The sequence below is a fragment of the Lichtheimia ornata genome (genome assembly GCF_029851405.1).
Source record: "Lichtheimia ornata isolate CBS 291.66 chromosome Unknown scaffold00035, whole genome shotgun sequence".
Lineage (NCBI taxonomy): Eukaryota > Fungi > Mucoromycota > Mucoromycetes > Mucorales > Lichtheimiaceae > Lichtheimia > Lichtheimia ornata.
The window spans coordinates 147,160-160,078 of NW_026695355.1; the positions used below are offsets into that span (position 1 = coordinate 147,160).

Here is a 12,919-nt window from a genome sequence, read left to right on the forward strand (position 1 = left end):
TATGTATTTGCCAATTGTGATTATTGTTGTCCACATGCGACCTTGAGTTCTGCCGAGCCGGCCGGATCCTTGGAAAGAGAGAGGGATAGTGAATCAACATTGCTGTATGTATGCACGCTTCTTTGGTCTGTTTCTTTTCTTGTGCATCTCATTGCGGCGGGTACTGGTCAAAATTGCAATAGTGTTTGTTCCCTGCACCAACCATCAATGTCTTTACCATTGTTTGGGACACAGCTTGGCTGCAGGTTTGACCTGTTGCTGTCAATGGTGCGCCCATTGTCTGCCAAAACATACATCGTTAGCCCCCCTCATACTTCCAAAAATACACCTCATCCAAAAGCGATTCACTCATTGTTTGCATGGATATGCATTATAAATTCATGCTCTCGTCTCGGGATGACCGGATTATCGTTTACTAGATACGCTCCAAAGTTCATTAATACAATCTGCATTATCCATGACGTTTTCTTTGTTCCCGAATTATCGTTTCAAGCCCCCTTTTTTTTGTCAAGCCTGTACCTTCTCGTTTCATTATATGGAAAAACACATCTCCCGAGGAAAATCCTACTTTATACATATTCATGCACTATGTCCAATGATTGATATTGATACAAATAACATTTTCTTCCATGTTTATATGAGGAGCAGGTAAGTAAGAATCGGATTACTGGGGTTGTCTATGATATGGAATCGTTGGTTGTAGTACATGTAGTAGCAAGGATCAACCATGGATGGGTTTAAAGGCGTGCATCAGTTGGGAAATGTCTCATAGCTTGACGAACACCAAGATCGGCCATAATTTCTTCTGAGCCACCAAGGATAGAGGAGAACTTGTATGTACGATGAAGCAATTCAATATTGCGACCCATAGCTGATCGAGTCAAGGCACGGCCACCAAAGATCTGGACGGCATCATCGGCAACGTCATGAAGCATACGAGTGCACTAGTGGGTGTTCAACAATAAAAAGGGGGGTTGTTAGCATCAATGTTTGAATGATGACTCATAAGGAAAATGTAAGCACCTGGTATTTGCAAAGAGCGAGAGGGCCAGCAAGCTTCACAGCCTGTTCAAAATAATCCATGTGACACATTTGATACGTCAAGTTCTCGATCCAACTTTGTACGCTCTCAACGCTTGCAATCTATGTATATCATGAGTATCCGCATGATCATTTTGATATTTTGTTCCTGGCTTACCATCTTGGCGAGCTTGTTGCGGATGACAGGTTGATCAATGAGACGCTTGCCAAAGACCTATAATGATCACATTAGCATGAAAGTTCCTCTATGTACCATGTATATTACCTTGCGTTGCATGGCCCACTTGAAGCAATCTTCAATAGCGTAACGTGCGCCCATAACGGAACCAGTCAACATGACCCATCTATTTTTTGTATTGAGTTAGATTTATGCAAGCTATCAACCTGATTTGAATCCCCGGATCAACAATCACCTTTCATGGTTAAAGTTGGACCTATTCATGCAAATGAGTACATGGATATAGCTGAAAACACCATATATACAAGCACTTACAATACAACCATAAATCCTTTGCCCTCCTTGCCAAGCAAATTCTCGACTGGCACCTTGACGTTCTCAAAAGTGACATAAGCAGTACCAGCGGTGGGGGCATAGGAAGTCTTGATCAACTTGGTTTCAACACCTTCTGAGCGCTCAATCAACAACATGGACATGCCCTTTTCGGTTTGGACGGCCACAGAGAAATAATCAGCCCAACAACCACCGGTGATCCACTTTTTGACACCATTAACAATGTAGTGCTTTCCATCAGCTGATAACTTGGCGTTGGTGCGAATGCGAGAAACATCACTACCAGCATAGGGCTCAGTGATAGCCAAAGCCATACGTTTGCGACCGGAAAGGATTTCGGGAACAACCTTGGCCTTCATTGCCTTGGATCCAAAGTTGAGAACGGTAGGAAGCGAAATCACCATACCCGAAACGATACCATCGTCGGTACCACGGACACCGATACGTGCCATTTCTTCGTGCACAATCATCTACGTACATACGCACGCATGTTAGCATATAATAAGATCCCACCTCCTCAATGATCAGAGTAATACCTCATGGAAGTAATCGTATTCCTCCGGAGCAATACCACCAGGGAGCTTAATATTGAATTCACGAAGGAATTTACCAGGACCAATGTTGGCAGCCAAAAGACCATAATCACCAAACTTCTTTTGAAGCTCATCCGAAGGACGTTCACCCGATGCTTCAACTTCACGGATTTCATCAGCCAATTCATCAAAGATCTTACGCACAGCCGTACGGAACTTGAAGTGGGTTTCCCTATCGTAGTTGACAAAGCGCACGTGTTCATCATTCATTCATTCATGCAATGAGGAAAAGGGGGAAGAGGAAGGAGGGGGTCATGTGACAAAGGAAATTTCATGCAAAAGACTTACTTGAAATACGGCGATTTATAGCCCATCCAGGCGCTTGGTTCAGCATAAGGCACACGAGAGATCTCGCCTGGTTGACGAATAGAAATAGCAGGTGTCTCACCCTCGATGGTACCGATCTTGTAACGGTCATACTTGATAAGCACCTCCTGACGATGAAGACCGTAAAAGGCATCAGTGGCATCCTTTCCAGCAAGCTCCATGATGGGGAAGACACCGCCTGTTGAGTTGGAAACACAAATCAAGGTCAATGAATGGTCTCCATGTCACCCATTAGCTCCATGTCGTACCTGGGTGGAGATCAACAAACTCGCTCAAGTCGTACACAGCACTGTCAATAATGATCCAGAGATCTTCTTCAGTTGCATGGCGGCTGACTTCTTCACGGGTAAATGTTTTGAGTTGGGTCATGTTGGAAAAAGAGTAGGGAGGATTGAGGAGGATAATAAAGAAAGAAAAGAATGGGAGAAGCAAATGGGGTCGTTGATGTTAAAGAACACACGCATGTGTAACCATGTTTTTGACATGTCGCTTACTGAGTTTAAAGAAAGATGCTTGGTAATTCAATTCGGTGATGGAGACAATGGTACATTGGTAGCTATATTTGAATAGCGTTATAGTAGAGTGAACAAAGCATCCATTGCTTACAAATATCATGTCACCACCTTTTCAATAAAGTGAAATGTTTCTTTGTTCGATGCGAATGACGCTTGACATGTTGTGGGTAACAAACAGACGTCAAATACCAGGATTTAGAAGCGCGTGATGTAACGACAAAAAGCACATGAAAATTGCCCCTGAGCTTGTGAGAATATAATGGGCCCTTCTCCGCATGAAAGGCCAATGGCTGGTGATGACCCCACAAAAGTTCATGAAGATACCAACCTTCACAATGAGGCTTACTTGAAACCATACATCCATCCGCCGTTAGACTCATTGATAAGTAGCTGGGTTACTATACTCGACACGTGGCGGTGATGCTGCAAGTACACTTGTGACAATCATACACCTACATGTCCTCATGCAAACTCACTCTTTGCTAATGTCATGATGTATCACTCGGGCTGCTTTAGTAGTTGGGTACCTTCCATATTCATCAAGGTGGACAATCGAAGATCTTCATTTTCCTTTCTTATGTTTCAAAAACGTTTTTGAGAGTGATCAGGTCGCTTGCATAGTAGCGTATGAGCCAAAAGCAAAAGTCATTGAGCCATCTTCCCTTAAAGCCATGAGGCATTCTCATTCGAATAAAGAACATCAATTTGGAGGGGATCATTGTATTGTACAATACCACTAAAAGACTATGTATGGCTATAACAACGTACGAGTAACATCTTTAATGATCTTTCTCTACAATCACCATCGCTCTTTTTGCTATCACTTGAGGGTTGGAAATAATCTAAGCTAGTATCGACTGCTGCGCTCACGAGAGTAGGATCGAGAAGAATGTCTGTCCCTGGAACGAGAACGGCGTCTATAGCGTCTGTCACGGTCATCATCATCGTATCGGGATCTGCTGCGATAGTCATCGTTGTCTCTTCTCCTCCTTCTATCGTAAGGACTGCGTGAACGATCACGACGATAATATCCACGATCATCATCCCGCCGTCTATCGTAGGAACGGTCTCTTCGATCATAAGAGCGATCTCTTCTGTCATAGGAGCGATCATCTCGGCGGCGATAACTACGGCGATCGTCCTCATCCTCATCATCGTAACGTCTTCTCTCATAGGGTCGTTCTTCTTCTTTTTCTTCAGCCTCATACCTATCCATCCATGTTAATCATAGGTTCATGTCTTTTTATATATGCATACTTACTCTCCATGACCTGCATTCCTCATTTCTTCATCATATTCTTTGAGCTTCTTGTCAAGATCACGTGCAATGGGTACTGGGATGCGAGGTAGCATTGTTCCTTGGAACTTTTGTTCGGTGAGCAGCATACGACATAACTTGCCAATGGTCCTATCCAACCCCAATTTCAGTATGAGAGTTACACCTCATAAACGGCATAGTGCAGTAGCCATACTTACGATTTCTGTGGACGAGGGCCACCCGACAATTCGATCTCTTCTTCATCCTCAAGATAATAAGAAAGCCATTCCCAAAGTTCAGCAGGTGCACACACGTAACGCAAATAGAGAAATCCAATGGCTCGAATGTACCTATATGGATTCATCATCAATAAACAAGCATCCCCAAAATGACATTACTCTATACCACTTACGGCGAGTCTCGATGATCAATGAGGTTCTCAAGCTGCTTCACAGTCAAACGCAATGTCCAAAACTTGAAAAGACAACAAAAAGCAGTGGATACAGTGGTGCCCTTGATGAACGGTGCTATAGATACAAAAGAAGCGTTAAGAAGAAAGACGAAAGGCCATCACCATCATCAACATCCATCCCACTTACCCAAGTTGGTCACTGCGCAAGAGAAGACACACAAAGAGTATAGAAAACAAAAGGGCGTTTTAGCCATGAAAACAATATACACGGTCAAGGACAAACCTTTCACAGGTACCCAGTAGATAAAAGAGAAAGGGCGATCGTACCTTCATTGTAGATCTCATCTACAATCTCATGAAACGTCTTTTTTTCACTGGATCAGGGAGTCAGTACTGTCAATCTATCGACGGTGTTGACACGTGTGAGAATACTTACTATAGCGACTTGAAGTAAGGAGAGGCGAGAATGTTTTGATAGAGAATAGCATTCATGTTCATGGTTGTCTCGTTGCCCCATGTTTCCAGTTTGTTCGATTGGTTCTTGCCCATGGTTGGCGCTTTTCCTGCAAAAGAAAGAGAGGTGGTAGATTATTAGCTGAGTCTAGCAGGTGTGATTTCCCTCCTTATAGATACCCAGCAATCAATCTCCATGTATGGATATGTATGGATGTATTGGGTCAACGTGCGAAATATATTATGTTGGGCTGTGATGAATAAGTAAAATGCTAGTGAGGTGTATGTAGGGAATACTATAGGCTTTACAAGTATTGTACTAGAAGAAGGAAGGTGATGGAAGATAATAGTAATGATGATGATGATGTGGGAGTGGGTGGATATACAAGTAAACAACGTAGTAGAGCAAATCACCATCCATTTTGGGCATTCTTGGTCTTGATGTATTCATAAATCTTGGTTGCTGTACGTTCTTCCTTGAGATTGATCATGTAAATCATGCTTGAGCGATCTGTAGTGAGTAAAAAGGATACGCGCTTGGGTCCAAATCGCTCCACATTGCAACTTTGAACAACAGAAGAGACCAGTTTGGTCTTGCCATTTTCCATGTAAATATGCATCTTGTTACTTGGTTCTTGTAATGAGATTCGAAGACTGACACTTCCCAAGCTATTCCATGCTGCATGTTCCTGCTGTGCAAACAATTTGCATTTGCATTGCATCAACGGCTTAAGGGTCTGTGGTGCTTCTTCACGGAATGTTTTTGAATCGGGAGGCGGTGCTTCAGGATCCACCAAGGATGTTGATCTTAATAAGGAGCTTGGTGGTGGTGCGATTTGTTGTTGTTCTTCAGCTGATCCCCATATCTTGATGGATTCTCGATGTGCATATTGGAGTACATTTTCAAGCTCCACAGCATCCGCGCGTCGTTCAAAATGGATTAGGTACGTTTCCATTTGTGTACCCATATACACTGAAACGCATACATCTGTATCACCTTGCAATTGGATCATTGTGGTAGGGAAGATCCATGCATTCAAGTATAATTGTCCGCTCTCCAGTAATAAAATGGATATGCAGGATCGATTGGCATTGGTCACTCGCACCTGGATACCACAGCGTCCTTGTGCAGCATACCACGTATCCCCCTTCCAATGGAAGACATCACATCGACCATGACGATACAGCACTTGCTTGGTGGCATTCGCATAGGCACCAGGCTATAAATGAATGCCAATGTTAGCTTTCGGATACATCAAACGATAAAAGTAATCATCACTTACGCTTTGAGGAGGGGATGCGAGATCATCCAAACCAGATGAAGTGGACCTTGTGTCGATTTGTAGAGACGTTTTGGAAGGAGAGCTCGTAGAATTGTGTGGCGAGGGCTGAGCATGTGTCATTGTTGGGCTGTTGACCGAGCGAATCGAATGAGAAAGCGATGCTTGTCTTTGAGGAATATTAGTTGCCATTCGTGGTGATGATGTTGTTGTTGTTGGCATTCTACCACCAGTGTGCTTGGATGAAGTACGTGGCAACGGGGTGATTGTGATAGGTGAACCTGCTGAAGATGATGATGGATGGGGTGAAGGAGCAACTTGATTTGGCTTTTGTTGTTGTTGATGACGATCGACGGATGAAGAAGAGGCTTCAGTTGATCCAGTGGATGATGATTCACGCATCATGGAATAATCAGTTGCATTCGATGATACTGATCCAGTGGATGAATCAATGGAAGCTGTCATTGCTGATCTCAGAGTTTGTTGTACCGTATTTGCCACTCCATTCGATTGCTGTTGTTGTGTTCTATCTAATGGCCGAGATGCAGATCCACCTCTAGATGATGAACGTGGTAATATAGGCACACCAGCACTTGTCATTTGAGCAGTAACAGGAGTAGTAGAAGCGGTAGATTCTTCCTTGCTCTTGTTGGTTGATAATGTCATTTTATGCACAGCTGGTTCGATATATGTCATCTTGACAGGTGCGGATTGCATATCAGCTTTGGTTGCCTTTTCATCCTCTTTGCTGGATTGCTCTTTGGATTCTTCCTCTTTGGTTGCTGTAGGTACACGTGAAAGCAATTTGGCGGATCGTGGTGCAATATTTGCCAAATCTTGGCCATCCTCATCCACTGTTGAGGGTGCTGGTTTGCCGCTCTTCTTTTCAAAAGACAATTGTCCACCATCGTAGAGGCCCATGATGGTATCACGAAATGCATTGCGTCTGACATAGGCTGTTGACGCTTCGTTGTTATTGTCTTTCTCATCGTCATCGTCACCGTGGCCACCATAAAGAGCAAAGATATCATCATGCGTTGTATCCTGATGGTGGTGGTCGTCGTCGACATCATTTTTGTCATCCATCTCCTCTGATAAAAGCGGAAATTTTGCTAGCTGCTGTTTCACCGTGGTAGCAAGCGACTTTGATTTGAGAGTGACATCACTAGGTGCAGTAGCGCTAACACCAAGCCATGCATTTCTTTTCTCACGGGACGCAATCCGAAGTGTCATTTGCTCTGCGTATGCAAGATTAAAATGCACAAGGTACTCTCCAAGAAGCTCCCGTTCCAAATCCATCGACTTGACCGTAATATCCTTTACTGCAATTGGAGGGTAAACGAGTTCATATGATGGCGTGTTGCTCGTATTCATGCAGCGGCAGATAAACAATTCATCGACTGACAGGGCGAGATGCAATCGGGTTGCCTTATTTTCCACAGGCACAAAATCATCACGCATAATGATACGCCCATGTGATTGGGGTGGTCGATATACCTATTTGATCATGTAAGACCGAGGATCATCGTCCAAGGGAATAGGGAGGAATTAATTACTTACTGTAGGTGCCTTCTTAAAGAGATCCATCACCTTTGAGCAATCCACAGGTTCCAAGAACTTTGATACTGATGTGCTGCCTTGATATTGGTTGACAGGAATGTCCGTAGGAGCTGCTTTACGGATACCATTTTGAAGAGCGTTCTTGGAGATCTGAATAAGGGTGTCGATTCGTTGATTGGCTCTTAGCAAAAGTCCATGGTCTGCACGCCCAGGTCGTGTGCTTTGCAATAGACGCTAAAACAACAAGTTAGCAAAGACATCTCTTTGGACAATAACGACTTGATCACCCTACGTTGTAAAGGCTCTTGTAATATTGAACTCGTTCCAATGGTGCATCAAAGAGCTTTTTCAGTGTTTGTGGTCCGGAGGATGAAGGTGCGATTTTCTAATCAATCCATTATCAGCATCCATTGCAAATGAAAAGTAAAAGATGCTTACATCCAAACAAGCTCGTAAGGCTGGGTTATCAGTGATGTCTTGTCGGCGATCAATGTCAATGATAAAGTTTCTGAAATAGCTTGCATATGGCACCTCGATAATATCCACCTATCATCATATACGTAAGCAATCAGTCAAATGTAGCTACTACAGGCCACCGCCAAACTCACCCATTGCATCAGGATATCACCCAATTCTCGCATGGCTCGTGGGTCGCCTGCAACCTTGACGAGTCTCTATTCGATAACAAGTTAATAAGACATGCTTATCATCGCCATGCATTGAATCGGTATTCTTACCAAGCAAAATCGTTTGTTGACAACATAGATGGCATGTGCATGCGTTAGCTGCTCTGAAAAGTCGGGTGCTGCTGAAGCCATTTGTTTCATCCATATTGGCGCTATTTGCTAGATGAATGTGTATACATGGATCAGCATAATTGTATGCGAGTAGTGCTTTGGGACGTTGATATTACCGAGTCGATCAGCTTCAAGGTTTCAATATAGTCTTTTTCGGTACGAATGAGGTCGACGAGAGGATTGCTGCTGGATTGTGATCGGGATTGTTGTTGTGTGGGTATACTTTGTGGTGGTGTTGGAAATGCGTTTGGCGATGTGGACAACATGGTGTGTGCAAATGAATGGGAAGGAGCAGAAACAAGGAACCAACGACGACGACGACCTTAGTAAGGAGAGTGCAAACGACAAAGGGAGGGGGGGTTCAGTTTGTGAATGTGGTGGATAAGAAAAAGGATAAAGGAGCTCTATGGTCAAGACATGGTCTTTTGCGGGGATGGCAAAAAGGTAGATGGGATACAAGCTTCATTGTCGCGTTGCACATATCGGTGTTTCGTTCTTCTCGACATTGCGTGAAAACTCACCCGGTTGGTTACTGCTTTTTGTGTCTCTATGATGCTACCAAGATATAAAGTGTACCAGATGTTGAAGCATGTTGCATGCTAACGCCACTTTTGCTATCGTCAGTCATCCTGGAATGTAGCCACACTTGTCGTTGCTAGGCTCTTTTGAAACGCATGATCGATTACCGCATCTTTATTCGTACTTCATGAGCAATTTCATACACCTTATCACAAAAACAACCTAAAAAGGAGAAAAGACAGAGGCTCGGTTACACATAACTATATGAAATGACGACAGCTCGGGTGATCATTCTAACCATTGTTGTCGCGCTTGAACGGATACAAGTGCTTTAATACTGCATGCCAAGCGACTAGCCATCCCTGGCTCAGATTTCTGTACAATTCTTTTTAATACAACTCGAATTGTAGTCAGCTAATAAGCCATCTATCCCTAATGTAAGCCCCGAGGATTGCCCTGAGCATCAGGTGATACAAACAGTTGCCTGGGAAGGTACTTGTTGTGGCGAGTGTGAAGGATTTGATTGGTTGGAAAATCATCTTTATTCTTTTCTCTATGTACTAGTAGTTGACTGTATATCTCTTGATGATGCATGTGACATATATGACTTTGCAAGCTTGATGAGCTCCGCTCCACAGAATCGGCCAAGTGCACCTTGTACTGCTGCATTCTCATCAAAACGCTCGACATTGTCGCCTCGGGTGCCATCCATGACATACTTTACCCGGCTGATACAAAATGGTACAGGCTCGGAGCTATGATCGCCATATAATACAGGAGTAGAATGATCACTTGCAATAATGACCGTATACTAATAAAGAATGTTGAATATCCCTTGTGATGCAATAGATTATACCTCCACCCCCCACCTCATTGCACTTGCCAACTTACCTCGCTACCCCCGTTTTCTAATTCATCCTTATTCAACCGAGAGATAATATCACCGATAGCAGCGTCAATTTTTTCTAGGAATTGCACCTGGCAGAGAGTAAATAACAGCTTGATCATTATTAACATGCCCATTTGCTTACCTTTAATGGCACATTGCGATCATGTCCAGCATCATCCACCGCTTTTATGTGAAGAAATCCAAAATCATACTTGCTGCTTGTCAAGTTTTCCACTGCAGCATCCGCCTTTGCTTGAAAGTTTGTATGATAGTCTCCTGTTGCACCTTCAACCTTGATGATATCCATGCCCACTGTCATTCCCAATCCAGCAATGATGCATGTTGGCGCAATCAAAAAGCTCTTGAGCCCATGTAGCTGTTCAATACTTGGCACCTGGATACGACCCTATTAGCTTTTGACCAATCACCTTTTCCAAATCAGAATACTTACATCAATGCAGCTACCACAACCACGCAACAATATGCAATTTGCAGGATTCTTTCCAGCCTTCCTTCGATCATCATTGATTGGATGCTTGCTCAGTGCGTTGTAGAAAGCGTCTGACAGCTCGTTGATGAGCTGAACAATGATTTAGTATGAAAAGTGAATCATCCATACCACCGAGATTGGGATTACGTACCTCACTAGTCATCCTTGCATCATCCGTCTCATCCGTGGGTTCACACGTGACTAATGGTAAACTAGCATAGGTGCATTAGACTTGCATAACAAGGATACTTGGATACACATACTTGTCTTTCAATGGATCCGTGCCTGTTATCATATCAGTTAATCCGGGACCACGTACTCTAACACCGCATCGATGCTCGGTTGCATACTTGACGGCCACTGTATGATTGGGAAATGAAGGAAGTTTGCTGATCCATATGAGTAACTTTTCAACAAGGGCGCAAAACAAACACCACATACATGTTATCAATGGCGTCACACAAAGTAGGTCCAAGGCCTTCGAAATGGCGATCCGCTCTCCGAGAAACTACGATGCCCGTGGATCGATCGAGATAGGCAAAGTTGGACTATAGAAGAGACGATGCATTAATAACATGCATACGCTGGTTCCCTTCCTTTTCATTTACCTTGAATGCAATATCACCAGGTATCATCTCCAATCCTGCCCCCATGGTTTCAAATGCTCCACGACCACGATAATACCTTGTCCATGTGAGATAGGCTATAGGATACATCATCATTTACATGGCACTTACTGTCTTGGGTTGTAACCGAGGATCGACATGTGTGCTGTATCAGACCCACAAGCTAAGCCAGGCTCCACTGAGTCAAGTAAACCATTCAATCCACTTGCTGTTGAAATGTACATGTAAGTGTCTCCCATTGGTTCCTTTGTATTCGCGATCGACCCAAACTCACCAGCTAGTTTATCCATCCAAGGAATGTTGGCCGCTTGAAGAGGGGTGCGATTGTCCAATTCAGGCACAGCGACATCACCGATGCCGTCAATGAGAACGATCAGGAGCTTTTCCCTTTTGGACTTTGGCATATCAACCATGGAAAGAGCGAGAGAAACAAGCACAAATTGGGAAATTCTGTAACTTGCTCTCACTAGAGCTGAGGCAATTGCATGTCAACAAGTTCGTGTCACGTTCATGCCCATCACAACAGCCCCCTTAGTTTCTTCTCTCTACTCTCTAGACACAATCAACCATTTTTGTAATAAAAGTATTCTATAAAGGTCCATTGAAAACATTCATTGTCTACATCAATAACTCTATGGTACACACCTCGAGACACACACACACTCTCTCTAATCCTTCTAGTAAGTACAAAGAATAGTATAGCATGTATGCACCCATCATCCAGATTCAACCCGTTTATACGCATGTATACCCATTGTTTGAGAAAAAAGCAATCAATACTGGATCTTGTGGATGGTAGCTGATGCAAGTTGATGTTGGCTATGGTAAATCATTTCTGCTATTCCACATTCAATGATACAGAAGCAACGCATTACATGTATATCAACTAGAGGAGTCAAAATGAGGACACAAGCATTAGCCTTGAATGGCATTTATTTTGTGCAGCTGCGGACCGATAAAAAATAGCAGACACAACCCTTCTTCTCCATGGACGCGTAAGTACAAGCACGCTGGAAACGTACAAATGCACTTGAATACTTACAGCTCTTCGCCAATGACAGCATCCATCTATGAAAGCCACCAGCACAAGCAGCCACGCAAGGGAGGAACGCAATGCATCAAGATGCTGCTCCTGATTGGAAGACTCAATCGCTGCATGGGTCGTCAACGCGCAAGCAAGGCAACGTGTATTGATACAGCACTTTGGTAGGTCTCGGGGATTAATGGGAAGCTGCTATGTATGTAATAACCATAGTGATGCAGTAGACGTGGGATACGTTACCATGTTGCTCTTGCCCCACCATCCATCATCAGCCAGGGCTCCATGACAACCTTAGGTTAAGGTGACAACACTACGTACCTGACAAATAGGTTTGTGAATTGGCTTTCAAGGTGGTATTCGGATTATTGATGATGAGGAGGGTTCTTTTTTGTTGTAGCCTGATCGAACCATGGATTGATCAATGCCATCACGCTTGAGTCGGATTAAACAAGGTTGCATCTCTTTCTCATTGGGGGGCCAGAAAGAACAAGACCCTACCAATGACATTGTCAACAAGATTGAATCGTCAAGAACGGGCAAAAGTGCGATGGATATATGCGTGTTGCTATGGATACCAGGATTTGTCACCGGCCGTCAGCAGACGAC

General features: G+C 43.7%; 4 protein-coding genes across 4 annotated transcripts; all 4 read right to left on the minus strand.

Annotated features, from left to right (window-relative positions):
• Window positions 1–737: 737 nt before the first annotated feature.
• O0I10_007312 (uncharacterized protein) lies at window positions 738–2,841 on the minus strand (the record flags this gene model as incomplete). The annotated part of the gene is made up of 9 exons (XM_058487330.1): window positions 738–944; window positions 1,024–1,143; window positions 1,199–1,255; window positions 1,307–1,385; window positions 1,455–1,475; window positions 1,535–2,022; window positions 2,089–2,317; window positions 2,434–2,650; window positions 2,721–2,841. 9 exons carry the CDS (start codon window positions 2,839–2,841, stop codon window positions 738–740), a joined length of 1,539 nt encoding a protein of 512 aa, XP_058341891.1.
• Window positions 2,842–3,834: 993 nt separating this feature from the next.
• On the minus strand, window positions 3,835–5,206 carry O0I10_007313 (uncharacterized protein; the record flags this gene model as incomplete). Its single annotated transcript, XM_058487331.1, has 7 exons — window positions 3,835–4,195; window positions 4,249–4,395; window positions 4,464–4,595; window positions 4,658–4,772; window positions 4,845–4,856; window positions 4,985–5,031; window positions 5,094–5,206. The coding sequence occupies 7 exons, from the start codon at window positions 5,204–5,206 to the stop codon at window positions 3,835–3,837; spliced, it is 927 nt and encodes a 308-aa protein (XP_058341892.1).
• A 314-nt stretch (window positions 5,207–5,520) lies between these two features.
• O0I10_007314 (uncharacterized protein) lies at window positions 5,521–9,013 on the minus strand (the record flags this gene model as incomplete). Its single annotated transcript, XM_058487332.1, has 8 exons — window positions 5,521–6,330; window positions 6,394–7,887; window positions 7,951–8,184; window positions 8,243–8,335; window positions 8,389–8,496; window positions 8,559–8,624; window positions 8,688–8,795; window positions 8,864–9,013. 8 exons carry the CDS (start codon window positions 9,011–9,013, stop codon window positions 5,521–5,523), a joined length of 3,063 nt encoding a protein of 1,020 aa, XP_058341893.1.
• Window positions 9,014–9,819: 806 nt separating this feature from the next.
• Window positions 9,820–11,675, minus strand: O0I10_007315 (uncharacterized protein; the record flags this gene model as incomplete). The annotated part of the gene is made up of 10 exons (XM_058487333.1): window positions 9,820–10,077; window positions 10,158–10,244; window positions 10,298–10,549; window positions 10,607–10,735; window positions 10,797–10,857; window positions 10,909–11,034; window positions 11,087–11,193; window positions 11,254–11,329; window positions 11,383–11,479; window positions 11,546–11,675. The coding sequence occupies 10 exons, from the start codon at window positions 11,673–11,675 to the stop codon at window positions 9,820–9,822; spliced, it is 1,323 nt and encodes a 440-aa protein (XP_058341894.1).
• Between the last annotated feature and the right edge of the window lie 1,244 nt (window positions 11,676–12,919).